The sequence below is a fragment of the Sinocyclocheilus rhinocerous genome, unplaced genomic scaffold (assembly GCF_001515625.1).
Source record: "Sinocyclocheilus rhinocerous isolate Xijiao unplaced genomic scaffold, SAMN03320098_v1.1 scaffold470, whole genome shotgun sequence".
NCBI lineage: Eukaryota > Metazoa > Chordata > Actinopteri > Cypriniformes > Cyprinidae > Sinocyclocheilus > Sinocyclocheilus rhinocerous.
This window is the reverse complement of record NW_015637537.1, coordinates 217,755-240,671: the sequence shown is the minus strand read 5'-3', so window position 1 is coordinate 240,671 and position 22,917 is coordinate 217,755. Positions and strand designations below refer to the sequence as shown.

The window sequence follows — 22,917 nt, the reverse complement described above, 5'->3', positions numbered from 1 at the left end:
AAAAAAAAAAAAAACATTGCCATGTTAAATGCACCACTCACTGGACATTTTACTTTGAAAGTGGCATAAAACATGCAATAAGCAATGTAATATGATTTTGCGGAAATGTAGTCACAGGCATATCCTTCCAATGATTTGCTGAATTACCTAAAAACAAATCTGCAGTGACTTGTAGTTTATTAAAAATTGGAAGTTCATTATACATATTTCTGTAGGTGCTGGTCCTCACCCCAAGGCTCTTTCGGGACGGGTCATTACCTCTATCTGGTGGCTGTTTTCATTAGTGCTGCTTGCATGTTACTTCGCCAACCTCAGTTTATGGCTGCATTCAGACAACCAGCAACAGTCAATCAAGAGCTTTGAAGACCTCGCTAATCAAAACTTGATTGAGTATGGCACCATTAAAGATTCTTCCTCTTTTAACTTCTTCAAGGTAAGACAGAGTATTTACAATCCACAGAATCAGTTCGTTAAAATATATAATATTATTAAAACTATATCCAAAAAAAAGTTTCTTCAAGAATTTCTTAAAAGGGTTTGTTCACTACAAAGTGACCATTCTGTAATCATTTTCTTACATAGTTTCAAACCCATAAGACTTTCGTTTATCTTCTGAACACAAATGAAAATACCATTTTTTTCCAAAGTCTTGGTAATCAACATTTAAACTTTAAAAGAGACATGATCGCTTTATATGATGAACGTATTTAAATAAGGGTTTTATTCACACATAAACATTGATCAATGCACATACATAGACAACGTCAAATATAGTCAGCAGCCGCTCTACTTATCTGTTCATAATATAAAATGAATGTGTCTTTTCAGAAGACTTTGATATGAAGTACTTTTATGATATCTTTATGCACTTTTTGAAGCATGAACATTTAAATCATAGACTTTTCTGATGGGTCTTATGGGTTTTGGAACAACTTGAGGGTGAGTAAATGATGAAAGATTTTTCATTTCTGGGTGAATCATCTCTTGTGTTTAACACAATTTAGATTCAACAGTATTGATGGATGACTGACAATAATTGGCAAAAAAGTCATATTCTATCTATTAACATATAAGGAATGCAACTCTCTTATTAAAAATAAAGGTGCTTCACGATGCCATAGAAGAACCTTTTTGTCTAAATGGTTCCATAAAGAACCTTTAACATCTGAAGAACCTTTCTGTTTCACAAAAGCTTCTTTGTGGCGAAAGAAGGTTCTTCAGATTATAAAAAGGAAAGAAAGAGATGGTTCTTTAAAGAACCTTTGACTGAATGGTTCTTTGTGGAACCAAAAATGGTTCTTCTATGGCATCGCTGTGAAGAACCTTTTAAGCACCTTTATTTTTAAGAGTGTAGACGTCTACATTTTGTGCAAACTGATCTGAATTGTGAATCATTTAATGTCAGTTGGTTATGCACCTATATGACAGCAGCTCTCAACTATATTTTATTATTATCTGCCTTTGACCAGAACTCAAACAACCCCACATACCACAGGATCTATGAGCACATCAAGAAAGCCCAGAGCTATTCACTCAATGCAGAAGAAGGTTTCCGCAAGACTCAGAAAGGCAACTATGCTTTCATCGGTGAATCTGTGTCCCTCGACCTGGCAGTGGCGCGATACTGTAACCTCACACGCGCTCCAGAAATCATCGGCATGAGGGGGTACAGCATCGCCGCGCCTTTAGGTAAGTCTCAAAAGTTCTCATTTTTAGACACAGTACCATGATGATGTATGGTTTTATGTCCCATTTTAATAATACTGACTACCATTGATGTACCATGTAAACACTATGGTACATGAATATTGCAATCAGTCAGTATTAGCAGTGCTTCCTGAAAGGTCTCACTATGCATGTGTTTGTTAATGTCCTCAGGCTCTCCTTTGGTGAAAAACCTAAGTGTTGCCATTCTGGGTCTGAGCGAGTCTGGTGAGCTGGATTATTTCCGCAGTAAGTGGTGGGCTAGCAGTTGTGTGGCAAAAAATGGCAAGAGTGCTCCCCTGAAGCCCACCAGTCTGAAGGGAATCTTCTTATTACTGGCACTCGGTCTGGGACTGGGGCTTTTCTTGGCTCTGATGGAACTGGCTGCCAAATCACGCAAAATTGCTAACACTCAGCAGGTGGGTCCAATATATTGACGTAGGGTCCATTTCCTATCAACAGTATGTGACAGGTCAAAAGTTTGGAATAATTACATTTGGTTACACTTTATTTTAAGGTGTACTTGTTACAATGTAATTATACATTTAAGTACTGAGTAATATTAATTAGTTACATGTACTTACTATATGGTAAGGGTTAGGATTAGGGTTTGGCTTAGGGTTACTTGCATGTAATTATGCATAATTTATTGTTATTATAATAGTAAGTGCATGTAACGTGTAACAAGGACACCTTAAAATAAAGCGTTACCTTAAATTTACAATAACCGTTTTGTAATTTAATATATTTTAAAATGTAATTTATTGCTGTGATCAAAGCTGAATTTTCAGCATCATTACTCCTGTCTTCAGTGTCACATGATCCTTCAGAAATCACTCCAATATGCTGATTTGCTGCTTAAGAAACATTTATTATTACCATCAAAGTTGAAAACCGTTTTTGCTCTTTAATATTTTGTGGAAACTGTGTTACTCAACCATTCATACGTTTTGGGTCAGTAAGATAAAAAAAAATCATACTTTCATTCAGCAAGGATGGACTAAATTGATCAAAATGTGACAGTAAAGACATAATGACACAAAAATGCTGTTCTTTTGAACTTCCTTTAGCAAAGTGTCACTGTTTTCACAACAACAAAAAAGAAATATTAAGCAGCAAAAACTGTTTTTGTTTTTTGTTTTGTTTTGTTTTGTTTTGTTTTGTTTTGTTTTGTTTTTTGTTTTGTTTTGTTTTGGGGGGGGGCTTGTTTTTTTAAGAAATTGATACTTTTGCTGATTGACTAAACACATTTAATGTTACAAAACAATTGCATTTTTAAAAAAAATACTGTTCTTTCAAACTTTCTGTTCACCCAAACATTCTTAAATTGTAATAATTTTTCACAATATGACTTTTTTTTATATTTATACAATATATTTTGATAAATAAATGCAGCATTGGTGCACATTAAAATTAAAAACTTTAAAAAAAAAACAATACTGAACAGTAGTGTACTTTTTTTGGACCATGGTATTAAATTGACCTGAGGCTATGGTACACAGACAGATTTTGAAAGTGAAAATGACCTCGTTTCTTACAGAAATCCTGCTGCTCTGTGATGTCTGCTGAACTCAGTCAGCGCTTCAGAGGTGGAGAGGCGATGACACCGGAGTCCTCTGAGAAAAGCAAAGCCTAAAAAGCAAAGCCCCAACAAAGCACTGACACACATGCATTTAATCACTTAATGTGTATTACATCCACAACAAAGTTACTCACTACTAACCAAACTGGGTGGGTGAAACTCATGAAAGCATTTCATTTGTTGTGCACACTTCAAAATTGAAAAATTCTATATTGCTTAAAGAGAATTAAGCCAAATATAAGGACTATTACAAATTTTTTTTTGAATTCGAGAACACTTTAATGTCAAATTACAACACATTGCAATATAATTTCTTATGGCAGTCATTTCTGGATGTAATATGACCCGTGTTTCATGAGATTCAACCAGGTAACAGTCCAGCATTTTATCTATAGACAAAATGTGGCTCTATTAATTTTATTAAGCATGTCTAAGAATTAGTTTTATTTAAGTTAAGGGTTCATCATTAATAATATAGCTTGTTATATTCTTTCATTACAAGATCAGTTACATAGTTATAGGGTAGCAGACTTCCCAAAAGTTTGAAAACGCCCAAAATTCTGACCGAACATATTCATCCTGCTTATATCTAAATTACTGAGATCAGCCCTATTGCTGTTTTAATAGCAGAACGATGTTTGCCATGATGAGTAAAACTGTGATATTACTAAAAATGTAAGAGAAGATTGCATACACATATGATTGTACATTTTCTTTTATTTCTATTATAATAAAATGATGCATGCAAGATATATTCACAGTACCCAGAAAATATTCAAATTCTTATTGTATGTGCCATTGTTTTAGCTTAGAGAATGTTCTTAACAAAAATAAAAATCTGAAATATGCTGTTTGCATATTTAATTCTTGTTTTCAGTATTGATTTTTTTGTGTATTAATAATTGCACAATTCATTACCAGTGTTTTGGACTAAGTAGTCTATGCACTGTATGTATCTGTTCTGCTCCAGGTTTTCTAGGTTAGGCAGAGCACACTTCAAAACGTGCCACAGATTCTCTATGAGATCAGATTTTGACCTGGCCATTGCTTTTCACCTTGATGTTCACCTGTTTTGTTTTTGAGCCACTATAGTGTTTATTCAGTATTTGGGATCAACTTCTTTGCAAGCTTCCGTTCTGTAGCCGAGTTAAACAGGCTCTCTTGCAGTATTTCACTACATTTTGCATCATCCATTCTTCATTTCTAAGAAGAAAGTGAAAGTCCAGTCCCTGAAGAAGAACAGCATGATGCTAGCACTGCAGTACTGCGCGGCCACTGGGCTGCAAGATTCACGGCACACACAACGCTTTGAATTTGAAGTAAAAAGTCCTATCTTGGTCTCATCCCACCACAAAATCTTTTCCCACGCTGAACTAAATCACTGTTTTCTTGGCAAATTCTCATGGCTCTTCTTTTTGAGTAATGGCATCTTTGTGCCAGCCTCTGTTGTTTACAGCTCTTCGTTAGGTCGAGTGGGTCACCTTTACTCTGTTCTTAGCTATTGAATCCTGCAGCTCTTTCAAGTGAACGATGGCCTCTCTGGGGCTTCTCCCACAAATCTCTTGGTTCAAGCAGAGAGAGAGCTGAGAGACGGCATTTTTAGGCCAACAGTGCCCACACAAGGACATTACAGCTCTTAGATATTGTGCTGCACCAAATTTATGTATCAGTTTCATGTTAACGCTAACTCTTGGAAAGCTCTTTGGTCATGATTTGCATGGTAGTTTTTTTTTTTTTATGTATATAGAAGGCCTGCTATATGCTTGATAAGGGTTTTCACTATACAACAGCTTCTGTTATGCTGGGATTATACACCAGAAGTGCAACATAATTTACCCTTTTGGATAAGAATAATTTCAAGTTGCATTATTGAATTATTTTAATTAATAATTTCTATCATAGAGTCACATTAAAATATTTTGAGAATTACTATAATTATTATTAGAATTTTTAATGTGAGATTTATTTATTTTTAAAAAGATTTAAAAGTAAAATAAGGTTTGTTTAAATTATTTGAATTATTATTTTCAGCAAAATGTAATAAAGGTTGGTGACAATAAGCTGAAAATGAATTTAACTTAGCAACAAACACCTTTTACTCTTTTTATCTATATAATTTTAATGTAAACTTTATTTAAACATTTTATTTAAACCGCAAAGATTGGTGACAATAAGCTGAAAATGAATTTAACTTAGCAACAAACACATTTTACTCTTTTTATCTATATAATTTTAATGTAAACTTTATTTAAACATTTTATTTAAACCGCAAAGACGGAATTTTTTGAGAAATTTGGCGAGAAACGCTATTTTATAGGACTTTTAAATGTAGTACTATTTATATTTTGTTATTGTATATAAATATTCTATACATTTATGTTATATAACATAATCAGAGCTGTAATTTACTATAATTTGATTTACTCTACATGTATGTTTAAAACAAATTAAAGTGCTTATATTTTATAAGTTGTGGAGTGAATGCGGCTAGACGGAAAGCGGAAGCAGGAGTTCGTCAGCGCTTCCGGTGTGGCTGATGATGGTCGGTCGGTGTTCCTCAGCACTCATGACTGTCGCTTTGTGCTGTTCTCATGCTTATGGACTGTGTTTTTACCTGCAAATACGTTTAGGAAATCGAAAGGTCACAGATGAGAGTTTTCTTTGAGGGTCTACCTGTAAGTACCCGCGTGCGATGTTGCGCGATCATGAATCGAAATGATAATGTTCATAACAGTGCGGTTTGTTGTGAGCGGCCCGTCAGCACAGGCCGAGCAGACATGAGATCAGCTGATGATCTCCGACAATCATCCGCACATAACGCTACTCCTCATCGTCTGTAGTAATGCGACGATGAGCTGAGGAAGGCGCTGCAGTGTTTGACAATATAACGCTCAGCTGATTGAGCTGGAAAACGCAGAGCGGTTAGCATGAGGATATCACCTGATATTATTATTAATAATATTACTAGTGCTATTAACTGCTGAACCTACATGAGATATGTTATGTAGAAGGCATGATTCCTAAGTTATAATATAATTATAACTAATGAGTGTAATGTTGTCATTGACTTTACCTCCCGTCATCCAGGTTCAGTAGCAGCTCGGCTAACTGTTAGCACTGACAAAACACAAATAACCGGTCAAACATGTCATTCCTTCATCAGCTGATTCCGACTCCAGTCATCCTAAACGTAAGATGGTAACCCACACAAAGCTCGTAAAGGTGGGTTTAAAGCACGTAATTCCTCAGTAAATATGTATTAGCCGGTAGTGAAGGCTGTTTATCTGCGCTAATGGAGCTAAGGGCGTGCAATGTTTATGGCAATCAAAGAAACGTTCAGAACGCCGGTTACTATCGAATAGAAAACATCTGTGAGCCTAGACCACAAAACCAGTCATAAGGGTCAATTTTGTGAAATTGAGATTTACACATCATCTGAAAGCTGAATAAATAAGCTTTCCATTGATGTATGGTTTGTTAGGATAATAGGACAATATTTGGCTGAGACTGATACAAGTTTGAACATCTGGAATCTGAGGGTGAAGAAAATCGCCTTTAAAGTTGTCCGAATGAAGTTCTTAGCAATGCATATTACTAATCAAAAATTAAGTTTTGATATTTACAGTAGGGTCTTTACAAAATATCTTCATGGAACATGATCTTTAATTAATATCCTAATGATTTTTGGCATAAAAGATGATAAATCGATAATTTTGACCCATACAATGTATTGTTGGCTATTGCTACAAATATACCCCAGCGACTTAAGACTGCTTTTGTGCTCCAGGGTCACATTTGATGGCCAAATCGAATTGCATGTAAGGAACATGATTCCCAAAGTGAATGAAACTGTAACATCATCATTTCATGAATTGAAAAATGAACTACGGCAGGGGTTCCCAGACTTTTTTGACAGCTGAAACCCTTGAACGTAAAATATTTCCTTGAAGTTCCCCTTGAAGTTTTAGGTTTAACTCTTTCCCCGCCGGCATTTTTGAAAACACTCGTCTTTGGCGGGGAAGCGTTTTCTTTTAAAAGACGAGATAACTCGTCAATGGCGGGGAAAGAGTTAATATTTCAGTATTTCAGCAGCACATTTGCATGATCACGGTTTTCTAATGTTGGTTAATGGTCTCATGAGATACAGGTAAACAGATAAAGTTTGAAATCAACTGAAAATACCTTGCTCTGACAAATCTTAAAATATGACATATTAAAGATATGACATATCTAAGACATTTTTGTAAAAGTTGCTTAAATATCTTAATTTAACTAAGGCCTAGTCCTGGCTTAAGCTAAGCCCCGTTTGTGAAACCGGGCCATAATATTTCATTAGTTATCTTATAAGCGTTTTAATTGTGATTTGGTTTTTATCTATACAACCAATGTCAGTTCTGGGACGACTAAACTTGTTCAACAAAAAAAACAACAGCCTGACAAATGCTCATGGCAAACCCAGGTTCACAGTCGCACTGAGTTTATATTTAATAATATTGGGACCAGCTATTATTAGATTATGTATTCAATACAAATTAAGAGCCGCTAGCTGTACAAATCGTATCCTCGTATGTGCCTTTAGTGTTAAGATAACAATTCAACAATAAATGCTCAATGTATTAAGTTTTCAGTGAGCAACACTGTATTTCTAACTTAAGAATAGAGATTTACAGTCATGTTGCAAACATTGTGTATTTCGTCCTTTGCGAGCAGCTTTGAAACTGTTCAAATCATCCAGACGCTGTTAAAGTTTCATTTTCCAAAGATGTTGTTTTGATTTTAATTGTATAGCTTTTTGTTTAGTGTCAATCAAATATTGTATTGTTAAAGGGGCCATAACGTACATTTATGTAGCATTTTTTCCACTTTTTTTTTAAATGTAGTTTTTCTTGTCAGTTTTGGATAGGAGTTCAAGTTTGTTTACAGATTTTTATTTACATGAGAGGGTATTGCAGATAGCATTTCACTTTTAAAGAGTGTTTTCTCAACATTGCATATCTAGTCTAATCAAACGCATTTTAATTATTTGAATTATCAGTCAGGGTTTTGTCATTCAAACACATTAAATTTCACATATTATAATTTCTTATTTACATGTAATGCGGGAATTCCCAAAATCTTTTGTCAGCAAAATCTCTTTTAATTATTATATTTAACTGAAGTATTCCCTAAAATGTTAAGTTAATAATTAAGTCAATAGTTCAGCAACACATTTGCATGTTTACAGTTCTATGATATCAATTAATAGTCTGACCTTTTTAAAGTGTTTTATTTGGATTTGTTTTTATTTTTAAATTATTTAATTTAGTTTTACTTTTTTTATTTAATTATTAGCTATTATCAACCTACAAACTCTGGGAAATCTTGACGTAACATTTAATGCACTTTGTATAATTGTTTTAATATGGTACAAGATCATCCTATTCAAATCAGGGTGATAAACTACAATATAATACAATTAATCAAAAATAGTCTAATTATACAGTTTAAAATGTGTAATTGTTACTTATTACAATTTTTGTCTTTTAATTTGAAATCAATAACAAACTACGTTTTCTAAGTAATCTACCTAATTATTTGTTTTTTTGTTTGTCTTTTTTTCAAATCGACTGCAAAATTGCTTGTATTAAGGCTGTGAGTTTTAATTAAAGGGGTCATATGATGCGATTTCAAGTTTTCCTTTCTCTTTGGAGTGTTACAAGCAAGGAGGGGGCTTTGTAGAAAACGAAGCGTTTGAGAGAGGCGGGGCATAGAGGACCTACAATAATGTACAGTATTTGAAAAATAATGTGTTTTTTGAACATTAAAGCATGTCAACATATTTTGTTACACCAAATACACAAAATAATGATCTTTAAAAAAGCATCATATGACCCCTTTAAAATTACGATGTGCGGTTAACCAAAAAAAATACCTTATCCGTTTTTGTTTTTTCCTCTGAGAAACACCCCCAACGAAGATCATTTAAAGACATTACATAATTGTAACAGTCGAGTAAATCATGGGATAAATGCATGCTTTGACATTTTTCTTCTTTTTCCTGCAGGTTGCCAGATCTTGTTGAGGGTTGTGTGCTGGTTAATGCATAGAGGAAAAAGGGTGAAACTTGAAGACGAAACTGAAGGTAGTTGGAAAAGGTATAGGAGCGTTTTCCTGACATTACCCCATTTGTTATAGATCAGTGGGCTCTCGAATGTTAGGCTGATGAATCGCTCCTGTGTTCAGTTTTGCAGCTGTCAGAATGACCGCAGTGGATGACATCTCAGACAGCACGGAGGTTGTGGAAATGGACGACCTCCCCTCCCAGTTTTTCGTGGAGAAGCACTCATGGGATGGCTTGCGTGACATCATTCACGGCAGCCGGAAGTACTCGGGAATGATCATTAACAAGGCGCCCCATGACTTCCAGTTCGTTCAGAAGCATGACGAGTCCAGCCCTCACTCGCACCGGCTCTACTACCTTGGTACCCTTTTCCCTTCAATGTGAACACAGTCAGCCATGAGCTTGAATCAACAAATGCATCATTTCCTCATTTCATTTTTAAAATAATCATGTTTTTAAGCCTGTACATTTTTAAATGATAATGTAAAGGTTCTATGACATATAAAGTGCCCATGGTAAAGAAAATGAAAACTCTGTCTTTGAAATCCATGGCAAGTTGTTAGAAATTTAGAGTGTCGCACCACATGACATTTTACAACGTGAACCAACCATGGCTTGACAAAGTCAAATTATCTGATGTATCGACTTAGACATGAGGGCGTGCAGAGGGAATATTTATGGTATCATTTCCTGTTTTGATTTGTCCCCCTCACGTTTCTGCATGTTGGTTGGACCAGATGACTTTCTGGTCATACCACATGACCATATACACTACCGAGTCTGTACGATTTTTAAAAATGTATTTAGGAGTTATACTCGCCAAAGCTGCATTATTTGATCAAAAATACTGTTTAAAAAAAAAAAAAAAAAAAAAGGCAAATTCCGAATCTTTTCAGTTTTAATATATTTTAAAAGTGTAATTTATTTCTGTGACGGCAAAGCTTATGTATTACATGATCCTTTAGAAATCACTCTAATATTCTGATTTAGAAACATTTCTTATCAATATAGATATTTTGATGCATTCCTGCTGAAAGAAAGTTTTTTTTTTCTTTTAAAGAAACTTACTTATCCCAAACTATTAATTGGCAGTGTATCTTACAATAATAATAAGATTAGGGTGAACAACTTTCAAGAATTCAATATTTTTAGTGAGACTTTTTCCCTCCTTTATTATAATATCAAGTGATTTGTATGAGCCTGGTTTTTCTGCGTTTCTTTTCAAATTGTACCAAGTTTTTATCATTTGTAGGTTTCTCTAATTTCTGCGGTTTTCCTCATAATCAAATAGGAATGCCCTATGGGAGCAGAGAAAACTCATTATTGTACTCTGAAATCCCCAAGAAAATACGGAAAGAAGCCCTTCTGGTGTTATCATGGAAACAGATGTTAGATCACTTTCAGGTATTTTGTTCTGTTACATTAACAGCAGCAAAAACACATATATGACGGATTATAATATATTCATAGCATTATAACATTAATTATATTAATTTGTGTTCATCCTATAGGCGACTCCGCATCATGGCGTATATTCCCGTGAGGAGGAGCTTCTCCGTGAGAGGAAGCGTCTGGGGGTCTTCGGCATCACGTCCTACGACTATCACGCACAAAGCGGCCTTTTCCTCTTCCAAGCAAGCAACAGCCTTTTTTATTGCCGTGATGGCGGCCAAAACGGCTTCATTGTGAGTCTAGCTGATTTTTTTCTGCTGCGCTCTGTTTGATATTTCTGGGAAAGCTGTGTGTCCCCATGCCTGAAAGTCATGTGATGTTTAGCAGGGTGCCCCAATGAAGCCTGTGGAAATTAAGACTCAGTGCTCAGGGATTCGCATGGACCCCAAGATCTCGCCTGGTGATCCCAGTTTCATTGCCTTCATAAATAATAACGACCTGTGGGTGACGAATATCGAAACTGGAGAGGAGCGACGACTGACTTTCTGTCATAAAGGTTTGTTGATCTGTTAGTATGCAGAAGCAGTTATGGTGTTGACTATTAAGGATATATTCTAGGTTATTTTTAACTTAAAAGGTTAGTTCACCCAAAAATGAAAATTTACTGTTAATATACTAACCCTCAGACAATCCAAGATATAGGTGACGTTTTTTTCTTCAGTACGACTGTAAAGAAGATTTTTAGCTGAAACTGTGGTCCTTGCTGGATTCATAAAATGCAAGTCAGCAGCAACTGGCACTTTGAGAGTCAAAAAAGCATATACAGACAACACAAAATTAATACCCGTGGCTCCTGATGATATGTTGAGGTCTTATGAAGCAAAACAATCAGACTGTGCAAGAAACCGGACATGATTTTCACCATTATCACCAAGGACCATGGATTCAGCTAAAAAATCTTCTGCAACACAAAGACAATAAGCTGAAAATAACTGGAAATATGCCTGGAAGCTTTGTGTATATGAACATTATTCATGCCTTTATGGTTAATGGCTATACCTCACAGTCAGATTCTTATAAATGGTTTATAACATTATCGCTGTTACTACTACTCAAGAATTTTTCCAAAGAGAAAATATTGAACTTTGGAGAATAAGTAGTCTCATGGAGGTGGGTTTTGCTCATTGAAAACCCTTTTCTTTTAATGTATTTTTTTTGTTTTGTTTTTAATTACATTTTCATTTTTCCTGCCTCTTTGAGCATTGATGCAGATAGAAAACACATCAGGTTACAGTGGATTAGACTTTTCTGAAATCTAATATTTCTACTACTCTTGGACAGGATTGAATAACGTCAAGGAAGACCCGAAGTCTGCTGGTGTCGCAACCTTTGTGATCCAGGAGGAGTTTGATCGCTTCACAGGATACTGGTGGTCTCCAGCTGCTCCTGAAGGTCTGTGGGACACCTAAAGCAGTAGTTGTCAGTCTTTTTGACTTGAAGGCCCCCACTGGGATTTTTTATTTTTTTTACATTTGCCCTTTTACACTCAAAATGCATCAGCCACCTGCTGCGTACCCTTATCATCCTGTTCTTGTTTGCTTGCAGACGCAGATGGAGGCAGAACGCTCCAGCTGCTGTATGAGGAGGTTGACGAGTCAGAAGTAGAGGTTATTCATGTGCCCTCGCCAGCTTTGGAGGAGCGGAAGGCAGATGTGTACAGATATCCTCGCACCGGTAATCACAAGCACACACTGTTAAAACAACACAAACGTGTCCATATATGCAAATGAATCACCACACTGTAATATAGATAGTGTTTTAGTACAATCGTGAGCTTGCCATCTGAACTGGATGTGATGAGACTGCCTTGTGCAAAAGCCAGTAGTTCTAGACATATTGCATTTATATTGCAGTGGCCAAAACAACATGCAGTGGAAGCCAGGGCTGGCCTGGCGTTAAAATTTGGCTCTAGACAAATATGGTTTTTAAAATAAATAAGTAATAATAAAAAAAAACGTAAACATGTAGAAACTACAAAAACATCTTCTATAGAAGTAATATTCCCCAGTATTTAATATAAGTTACATTTATAATGAATACATTTCTGCCAAAACACCCTAGGCTATTTGTAGTGTTAATAACAAGATAAATTACTATGGTACTGGATTGACAAACCTATGTACTGGCGTTTTCCAATTGACCTCGTCATGCAGTATACATTGCCGTGGCTGTTTTCAGCCAGCATCACTACGGAACCTTTAATGTTCTTTTATCACACGACTGTATAACACAGAGTTTTTGTTTACATAATATACATGTGTAAACTGTATATTTCTTATGTATATTTAAATACAAACGCATGTAAATATTTAAGAAAAATATACTATGATTATATATTAAATATATTTATATATAATATAAAATATAAGAATATAAATGTATTTACATGTAAATATTTTCAAAATATATACTGTATGTGTGTGTATTTATATATACATAATAAAGATACACAGTATACAAACATATATTATATAAACAAAAAGTTTTATTTTGGATGCGATTAATCTCATGACAGCACTAATATATATATAAACTTTAAATCATATTTTATTTCAGCTAGTTGCAAAGACAAAAATTCTCTTTTTAACTGATGTACTAAAAAAAAACTAAAACTGAAATAAAAATTTATAAAAGCTTTGTAGTCATATTTAAAAATAAAAAATGACAACACAACAAAATTACTAAAACTTTAAATGAAAAAGGAGAATATAAAAATCAAAACAAATCAAAAATATTTAAAAAAAAAACTTGAATTAGTATCTCAATGTTCCATACTTAAATCTGTTTCTTCCCAGTGCTTGGGCGGTGCTGCTAGACCGCAGTCAACAGAAGCTGCAGTTAGTGCTGCTGCCGCCTGCGCTCTTCATAGCCGCGAGCGTGGAAGATCCGCAGTGGGAGGAGCATGTGGAAGCCATGCCTGAGGGAGTCCAGCCCTTCATCATCTACGAGGAGCTCACCGACATTTGGATCAATGTGAGTGTGAAGATAACAGAGCAAAGTTAAGAGCAAAAAGATGAACCGCTGAGCTACCAGCAGATGTTTGAAAGATATTAAAACCATACCGCTAATAGAGACGTGAAAGAATGTCTTCCATTAAATTTAGTGTTTTATGATAGGTTTAGTTGTACATTACCTTTTAAAGTTCGCGGTCAGTAAAATTGAAAGAAATTAATATTTCATTGACCTTATTCTCCAGCAAAACAAGCACGTCGCCATCTTTAGAAGATTGTCTCTAAACTTCCGTTTGTGCTCTGTATATTTCTATGGCATCGCTGTCTAAGAGTAATTTAGCTGGTAAAGTGGATTTATGTATTGTAAAGTTAATGAAAGTTATCGTGAGCACTGTAATGTCTTAACAAATGTCAGTAGACCAGTAAGATTTTAAAACGAGCGGTTCATTCATAAATCCGTGAGATCACTGTGGAAATGCAACCGGAAGACAGAAGACAACAAACGCAGTGCTAAAAAGGGGCGGGGCTACATGAGGTCAATATGTTTCGGGACATTTTGACTCTTTTATATTTATTTCTTGTCTTATTCCCAACAGGTCCACGATATCTTCTATCCCTTCATTCAAACAACTAATGACAAGATCTCCTTCCTGTGGGTGAACGAATCACAAACGGGCTTCTGCCATTTGTACAGAATAGCCAGTTTCTTTCAGCCGGGCTGCCATCAGTGGTCCAGAGAATACAGTCCAACGGAAGGTCAGGCGCTTGGGCTTGAACAGATTGAACGAAAACACAGTCATAACACTGTATTCAAAACTTCATAACATAACTGATCAATAGTTCATTAACATTTAAATAAAAAATAAATAAAATCTAATTTGCAATCATTTCAAATACTTCAGAATGTCATCAAGCTAGTGATTTAAACTATTATGAAGCCTGAAACTATTTATTTTAAATGTATGAACATGCTTATGTTGTGTTGACACATTAACATTAAAGGTGGGGTAAGTGATTTCTGGTAGCCAATGTTGACATTTGAAATCACCAAAACAAACACGCCCCTACCCCAAAAGGGTCTCGCCCCTATTTTGATAGCTCCGCGCCACACATGCGTATGCAACCCAGATGGAAAGCTGATCCGATCGCAGGCCTTCCGCTCCTTGAGTTCTCTCCAGCGCTGGAAAGCTGATCCGATCGCAGGCCTTCTGCTCCTCGAGTTCTCTCCAGCGCTGGAAAGCTGATCCGATCGCAGGCCTCCCCTTACTGCTGATTGGCTACAAGTTTGTTTTGCTATTCGGCCCAAATCAGTTTTCTAAAGCATTTTTTAAAAAATCGCTTACCCCACCTTTAAAAAGTGTCATTTTTGTAGTGTTTTTAACTATGGCCTCTACTTAAACATGGAGCCTTCTAACATTAATGACGACCTTTTATGTTTTATTATTTGTTCAGATGATTTCAAATGCCAGATAGAGGAGGAGGTGGCTTTAACGAATGGAGAGTGGGAAGTCTTGGCCAGACACGGCTCAAAGGTTTTATTCAATAAAGTTAAAATACAAATGTCTCCCAGAAATTCCCATGTGGTTGGTAACACTTTGCCTTCATCTTCTTTTGCAGATCTGGGTCAATGAAGAAACCAAACTGGTGTATTTCCAGGGCACAAAAGATACTCCACTTGAGCACCATCTGTATGTTGTGAGCTACGAATCTCCTGGAGAAATTGTCAGACTTACTAAGCCGGGTTTCTCTCACAGCTGCTCAGTTAGCCAGGTGTGTGTGTGTGTGAGAGAGAGACACTGTTAAGGCCTGTTCACACTAAATCCACAAAAATTGCTAATGATTTTTTTACCAAAAACCGCTGATGCTAATTTTTGTCTGGCCAAGAATCCCCTGGAAATATAACATGAAAAAATCGATAATTAATTTTACATTTTTGTGTTTTTTTTCCGAATTGCACAAACATTAGTTAACGTATCATGAATAGACGTTTTAAATAATTAATAATGCTGTAATTGATTAATAATAAATGTGGTTATTGAAAGACATACACGGGACTACATTTTACAGTGCCGTTGCAGCATTTATGCTAACAATCTAAAGTTTGGAGTCATTTTTGTTTTTGTAAGAATTCTCTTGTGCTGATCAAGGCTGCATTTAGTTGATCAAAAAGTAAAAAAAAAAAAAAAGTATAGTAAAAAAAATACAGCAAATACAAAATACTGTAATATTTTGGAGTATTACAATTTAAATTGTAATTAAATTGCATTATTTCAAAATGTAACTTCCTGTTATAAAGTTAAATTTTTTAGCAGCCATTTGCGATCAATTTAATGCATCCTTACGGAGTTATTTTTTTAGCCCAAACTTAATGGTTTCCCCCCCTCCCCAACACACAAAATTATTAAACGGCAAAAAACATTTTCAACATTAATAATAATAAGAAATGATTCTTGATCATGAAATCAGCATATTAGAATGATTTCTCTGCCGTTAAAGGAATACATAAAATACCGTCATGTACCGTGAAACCGGTATAATTTTGAAAAATACCGTGATATAAATTTTTGGTCATACCGCCCAGCACTACATAGATTACAGTATGACTGTTTTCTACTGTGTTTTTCATCAAATAAATGCAGCCTTGGTGAGCATAAGAGACTTCCTTCAAAAGCATTAAAAATCCTAATTATTCCAAATCTTTGACAAGTAGTGTATACTACAAGAACTGTGTGAACAAATGCAGGAGCTTTCAGTCTAATGCCCAAGGGCAAAAAGGCTTAATAAACTTTACTTTACAACATCTTCACGCAAACCAAGCAGTGTTTCATGACAGGCCTTTGCAGTCATCACTCTTTGCATTTGTCAGCATTGATATGATTTGCATGCTGTCTCTGACTATCTGCTTCTCCTGTTTCATTGCAGAACTTTGACATGTTCATTAGCCACTACAGTAACGTGAGCACGCCTCCGTGTGTTCACGTCTACAGACTGACGGGTTCTGACAGTGACCCCCTCCACAAAGAACCGGAGTTCTGGGCGAGCATGATGGAGGCTACAGGTGAGCTCAGGGTGATGTTACACAGAAATGGGAAACAATAACAGATGCTGTAATAACATGTTTGCTCGTGCTGTGCAGGTTGCCCGGCTGATTATGTCCCTCCTGAGATATTCAGCTTCCCTGCTAGTTCCGGTTTCCGTCTCTATGGAATGCTGTACAAACCTCACAACCTGAAACCAGGCAAAAAACATCCCACAATCCTGTTTGTGTACGGCGGCCCACAGGTGGGTTCGGTTGAAAAGTGTCCCTATAGCGTCCTGAAAAATGCCCATAATTAATAGTTTCACCTAAAATGAAAGTTCTTGTTGTTAAGGCCTGTTCACACCAAATCAGAGGTGACAAATTGGCATTAAAACACACTTTTTTTTTTTTGCAAAAAGTAATTTTTGGCTGGCGAAGAATCCCTTGGAAATATAACATGAAGAAATTCATTAATAACTTTACATTTTCTTTCTATCATACCCAGAATTTCAGCTTTGGATTTATAATTTCATTTGATTGCATAATTGGCTTGTATCTTACTGGTTGCATGGATTCTTTCGCACGTTTGTGCTTTTAACATGTTTTGATTTTTCTTGTTTTTTAGGTGCAGTTAGTGAATAACTCTTACAAGGGTGTGAAGTATCTGCGTCTGAACACGTTGGCGTCTCTGGGTTATGCTGTGGTGGTCATTGACGGAAGAGGGTCATGCCAAAGAGGCCTCAAGTTTGAGGGGGCCCTTAAAAACAAAATGGTAACTAGAACAGACATTTGACAAGTCTGGTCAACATTGCAACAAATCTTGGCAAAAAAAACGGAACACTTAATAGTCAGTTTGTCTGACATATTTGAGAATAAACTGGGATTGGTTTTTGCACGTCTTTACACAGCTGCTGTGCCTGCTCAAAATTAAGCGTAAAGACCCACGCGCTCTGGCCTACCTCAGCCCTAGTATCATAGTTGTAATTCTGCATTTATTCCACCTCTCACCAACATTAAAGACTCTCCTAAATTCAGAAGCACTTCTATGCCACATTTGCAGTAGAAGTCACACAGATTGGAGCTGGAGCAGTGTGCATCACATGGCCCATGATCTGTTGAGTGTGAGCGCTGTCTGAAACTGACGTTGTAAACAGTCTCACATTTAACACATTATCACCTGTTTTTGATAATGTGTCAGCCAGTGTGATTCGAAAACAGGTTGCATAAATGCTTTATATAGACGCAAATATGATCATGCTGCAATTGAAGTTGTCCAAATGATCGGTCGTGAAATGTTAAGGTGTTAAAATGATTACCGAGTGACGGCTCACGCTGAGGTTGACACATGATCCCACATATAACTCTCAGTCAGAGACTGAATTAGACGCCTCCAGTTCTGTCCAACTCATATTCGTATCACTGCTTATTGAAGGTCACTTAGGTGTGATATAAAGTCAGTTTGTGTAATAACATTGGCACATGACTACTGCTTAATTTGATGACATTTTACAAATGATGTAAATGATTATTAAAGGAACTTTTTTATGATTTGTCTTGAATAGGGGTGGGCGATATAGCCTCAAAATTATATGACGAGAAGAATATTATTTCAAGAATATTTGCGATAACGATATTTATGACGATATAGAAAAACAAACATGGAACAACGTTTTATTGGTGATTGCAGCTGGCAGTGCTTGTGTTTACACCAGCGGAGCCGTGGCACGTTTCAGAAGCGTACCAGAAGCGGCTCGCCGCGCTGCTTCGCTAAAGATATGCACCTCGCCTATTTTTGAAGGTAAGAGTGTGCGCTCGAATATGATCTAGGACCGCTCTCGCGATACTTTGATGTCATACACCGATCAGTCTGCGCAGCGCTGCTTCAAGTCGAACACACCTATTGGGTTTGTGGTGTTGTTGGTGTGCATGCTAAGGAACGTATATCCGCCATACGTCATCGCATCGCTATATCATTGATATCGCCTTATGACACTTTTTTTATCATGTAAAAATGTATACCGGTATTATCGTGGACTGTATGATATGGCACTCCCCTAGTCTTGAACCAGTAATGTAGTGGCTAGTTTGTTCTGGATAGATACTAGGTGGTTGCTTGCTGGCAATGACCGTATATATGCCGTTTTTCAAAAGTTTGGTGGCAGTAAGACTTTATTTCTTTTTAGAGAATTAATACTTTTATCCAGCAAGTATGCTTTAAATTGAGCAAAAGTGACAGTATGCACATTTAGAAGGTTACAGAAGAGTTCTATTTTAAATAAATACTGTTCTTTTTTAACTTCATATTTAGCAACGAATCCTAAAAATTAAATCCTAAACATAATGTCAGCATATAAGACTGATTTCTGAAGGATCACGTGCCACTGAAAATTCAACTTTGCCATCACTGGAATCGATAACATTTTTTTATTTTTTTATTTCAGCAGTGTATGTAGTAGGCCTGGGCGATAAAACGGTATCAATATTTATCGACGGTATTCCTTCATCGATAACAAAAGAAAAAAATGATCGATATAGCACACAATATAGGCATATGCTATGAGTGACACAAACACGAACATGAGTGCTGTGCCTGTCTGTGATGAGGAGATTGTGAATAAAAAAATGTATATTAGTCGAATTTAAAATTGAAAAAATTGCATTTGAATGCAAAAATAGTACAGTCGAATGTTAGGTGTGCGTCAGGAAGCGTCATCAGTGGAGCACGAGATGTGGTGATGTTTGTGTGGTAGTTTAATGTTTTGTTAGTCTAGCCCATGAGACGCGCCACTGCTGCGTTATTCATTCAAAATATTAGAGAAATATAGTAGCTCAATGCGGAGAAGATCTTGATAAAGGTTAAAACTGAAACCAAGCCATTCACACAGAACGCATATTCAGCGCATTTTCTAGACGGACAAGTACGACTGCTGCACTCGCGTCTCACACAAGAGATTATAAGCCATGCAAAGTTAAAACAGTTTAAGCGTTTATAGAAATCACATCGCGAATTTGTGGAGGTTTATTCCTTTTCACTGCGTCTCATATGTTTTCAAATGCAATCTGTGTGATGGGCGATTCGGCTCTTTTTTTTATTTATGCAATGCATAAATACATGAGGCTGTTTTGTTCATGTTTATGCAATTTATGAAATTATATTTGATTTATATATATATTCATTTAGACGTTATGCGCGTTTTTTATGGACAGTTATTTCATTACATTGACAATTTAATACGCTGCATTGTTTTGCTCATTGCGCCCTCCTGTGACCTCGGGAGACAAGCCAAAAGTTTCCTTAAGACCCATTTAATCTGCATATAACACATAAGAAAGGAGATATTTGTTTCAATTTTATTTTGTGTTTGACTGTTAAAACAAAAACAAAAAAATGTTGTTTGTCAATAAATTGGGTAAATTAAAAACACAGTGGTTAAATTTAAACTTTTTTCTATTGCGTTTTGTTTTTAAAAAGGTTATAAAAAATGTCAATAATTATGGATACCGAACGATATGAAACATTATATCATTGATAAATTTTTTAGCTGTATCGCCCAGGCCTTAGTATGTAGGTTTTGAGATTGGTATCTTTAAATGAAGCATTCAAACTGCCTTGAGTATTTCACATGGTTGAAGTTTAAGATCATTGAATAAGGTACTCTTCTCTTTATATTGCTATTCTTTCCTCCTCTACCTCAGGGGCAGGTGGAGATTGAAGATCAGGTGGAGGGACTTCAGTATGTAGCAGAGAAGTACAAGTTCATAGACACGAGTCGAGTTGCCATCCATGGTTGGTCTTATGGTGGCTTCCTGTCTCTCATGGGCCTCATTCACAGGCCAAACATCTTCAAGGTGAGATTTACAGCTGCCCCGAAAATAACAATTCTTGTTTTCAGTTTTTCTCGACTATCCCTCAACCCCACCCATGCATGGTGATAAAACCTGCTTTAACCAGCAGGTGGCGTCTCAAATGCACCTTACCAGAGATCGAATTGCTGAACTTCGTTGATTTGCTAAAATAGTAGTAACAGTCAATCAAAGGTTTTTTATACTTTTGGAATTACCAAAATAGAAGTGACAGCTGCATTTTGGATATAAGCGACAAACTTTTTTTTAAACTTCGAGACTAAAATCAGTAGCTGTAGATTTATTCTCATCTTGTGTTAAGCAAGTTAGCCATTCTATGCTCCAGGTGGCCATAGCAGGAGCTCCTGTGACGGTGTGGATGGCATACGATACGGGCTACACCGAACGCTACATGGACGTGCCTGAAAATAACCAGCAGGGGTATGAGGCGGGCTCCGTCGCCCTGCACGTCGACAAGCTTCCCAACGAGTGAGTTACCAGAGGACAAACAATGCGTGCTTCCCCCTGATTATGTGTTCTTGGCATACAACTTCATTTAGTGAATTTCTCCTTGCCTTTGGATTATATTCAACCCTGTGAAGCCTGACTTTAATAGTCATAAAAAATCTAATTTTATTAGATTTATTAGTTTATTGAACCTATTATTAAAAAAAAAAAGCATATGTGTTTTTTGTTGAGTATCATATTTGATACATCAGGCTCATATAGTATGAGAATATGGAGTTCGTATTTGGGATGAAGCACCTCAGTTTTATTTGGATGCCCAAACTGAGAAAAAACATGCAGTTTGGTGCAGATGTTATTCATATGGCCAAAAATTAAGATGAAATTCAGATTGTAAATCGATCGATTCTAATTGTAAATTTGTAAATCAAGGAAATCTTTATAGCGGCTCTAAACTAGTTGACAGTTTAGAGGCCTTAAGACATTTTCAATATTAAATATGATAGAATAGGCTATATAGGGTTAAGAGACCCACCCTTTTGAATCGAAGTATATTACGTTCTTAAGTTCAATAGAACCATATAGATAACTCCTCCCAGAATGCATTATTAGAGCATTCTTACTAGTATTTTCTATGTGATAACTAGTTTTTATTTTTTTCTCCAAGGCCAAACCGATTACTTATTTTACATGGGTTCCTTGATGAAAACGTGCACTTTTTCCACACCAACTTCCTGGTGTCTCAACTCATCCGTGCAGGAAAGCCATATCAGCTACAGGTTTGAAAACTGAGAATTAAAAATATAAGTTTGTAATTTTGGTAACACTTTCCTCATGTATAATGCATTATAAAAGTAGTTTTAATGCATTGATTATCCCTTGTAATGCACCTTATAATGCATTGTACAATCTCATGAATAATTGTAACCACAGTTAATACATTATAATTTATCAATTCGTTGTTACACTATGCATTTTAAATGTGGTTATAATTATTTACAAGATTACACATTCTTAATAATGATTATGCATAAAGGTTTTAAGTAAAATGTCACCCCCTCAACCACATGATTCATTTGTGTTCTCTGTAGATCTACCCCAATGAGAGGCACAGCATCCGCTGTCCTGAGTCCGGAGAGCACTACGAGATCATGCTACTGTACTTCCTCCAGCAGCACCTCTGATGAGCGCCTTCTCTATTCCCAGCCTCCTCTACTTCCTTCAGCAGCAGTGACAGAATACGGCCCTCCCCGGTTCCCCAACCCGCCTTTGCTTTCTCGCACTCTTTCTGGAAGGAGTGTCTTCGCAGCAGCCAGAAACAGACTTGTCCCCAAACTTCATGTAATTTTGCGCATGTCTGCACACTTTTAACAGAAAGGACACATCCGAGAACGGAGAAGAACCCAGTAGCTCATTAACCCCATGAAACAAATTTTGGATTATGTGCCACATCTAGATAATGTTTCCTTTCCGGCTCCCTTTGAAACACTGATTATGATAATTGCCAAACGTGTCTTTATTTTTAAAATTTGTAGTTAGTGGCTTATCAGAATACAGAGACTGGATTTGTACACGTACGTACAGAAATGCTCTTTCCGCCCCCTCTGCTCATTTATCTTAAAGGGATAGTTCACCCAAAAATGAAAATGCTGTCATTAATTACTCACTCTCATGTCGTTTCAAACCCGTAAGACCTTCGTTCATCTTCAAAACACAAATTAAGATATTTTTGATGAAATCCTAGAGCTTTCTGACCCTGCATAGACAGCAAGGCAACTGAAATGTTCCCAAGTCCAGAAAC

General features: G+C 36.2%; 2 protein-coding genes across 2 annotated transcripts in view; both read left to right on the top strand.

Annotated features, from left to right (window-relative positions):
- The window catches only part of LOC107748962 (probable glutamate receptor), a 13,228-nt gene extending 9,179 nt beyond the window's left edge, over positions 1 to 4,049 (top strand). Inside the window, exons 7-10 of the mRNA XM_016563990.1 lie at positions 216 to 433; positions 1,470 to 1,689; positions 1,879 to 2,123; positions 3,245 to 4,049. Of these exons, the coding sequence (XP_016419476.1) occupies positions 216 to 433; positions 1,470 to 1,689; positions 1,879 to 2,123; positions 3,245 to 3,340 (779 nt within the window). The 3' untranslated portion in view covers positions 3,341 to 4,049. The remainder of the gene's footprint in view (positions 1 to 215; positions 434 to 1,469; positions 1,690 to 1,878; positions 2,124 to 3,244) is intronic.
- A 1,749-nt stretch (positions 4,050 to 5,798) lies between these two features.
- On the top strand, positions 5,799 to 22,792 carry LOC107748976 (dipeptidyl peptidase 9-like). The gene is made up of 19 exons (XM_016564015.1): positions 5,799 to 5,961; positions 9,330 to 9,420; positions 9,509 to 9,747; positions 10,678 to 10,790; positions 10,898 to 11,071; positions 11,163 to 11,334; positions 12,120 to 12,230; positions 12,384 to 12,550; positions 13,596 to 13,811; positions 14,386 to 14,545; positions 15,242 to 15,321; positions 15,407 to 15,559; positions 16,712 to 16,847; positions 16,926 to 17,071; positions 17,434 to 17,580; positions 20,505 to 20,657; positions 20,998 to 21,140; positions 21,784 to 21,895; positions 22,208 to 22,792. The coding sequence occupies exons 2-19, from the start codon at positions 9,365 to 9,367 to the stop codon at positions 22,298 to 22,300; spliced, it is 2,571 nt and encodes an 856-aa protein (XP_016419501.1). The 5' UTR covers positions 5,799 to 5,961; positions 9,330 to 9,364; the 3' UTR covers positions 22,301 to 22,792.
- The last annotated feature ends 125 nt before the right edge of the window (positions 22,793 to 22,917 follow it).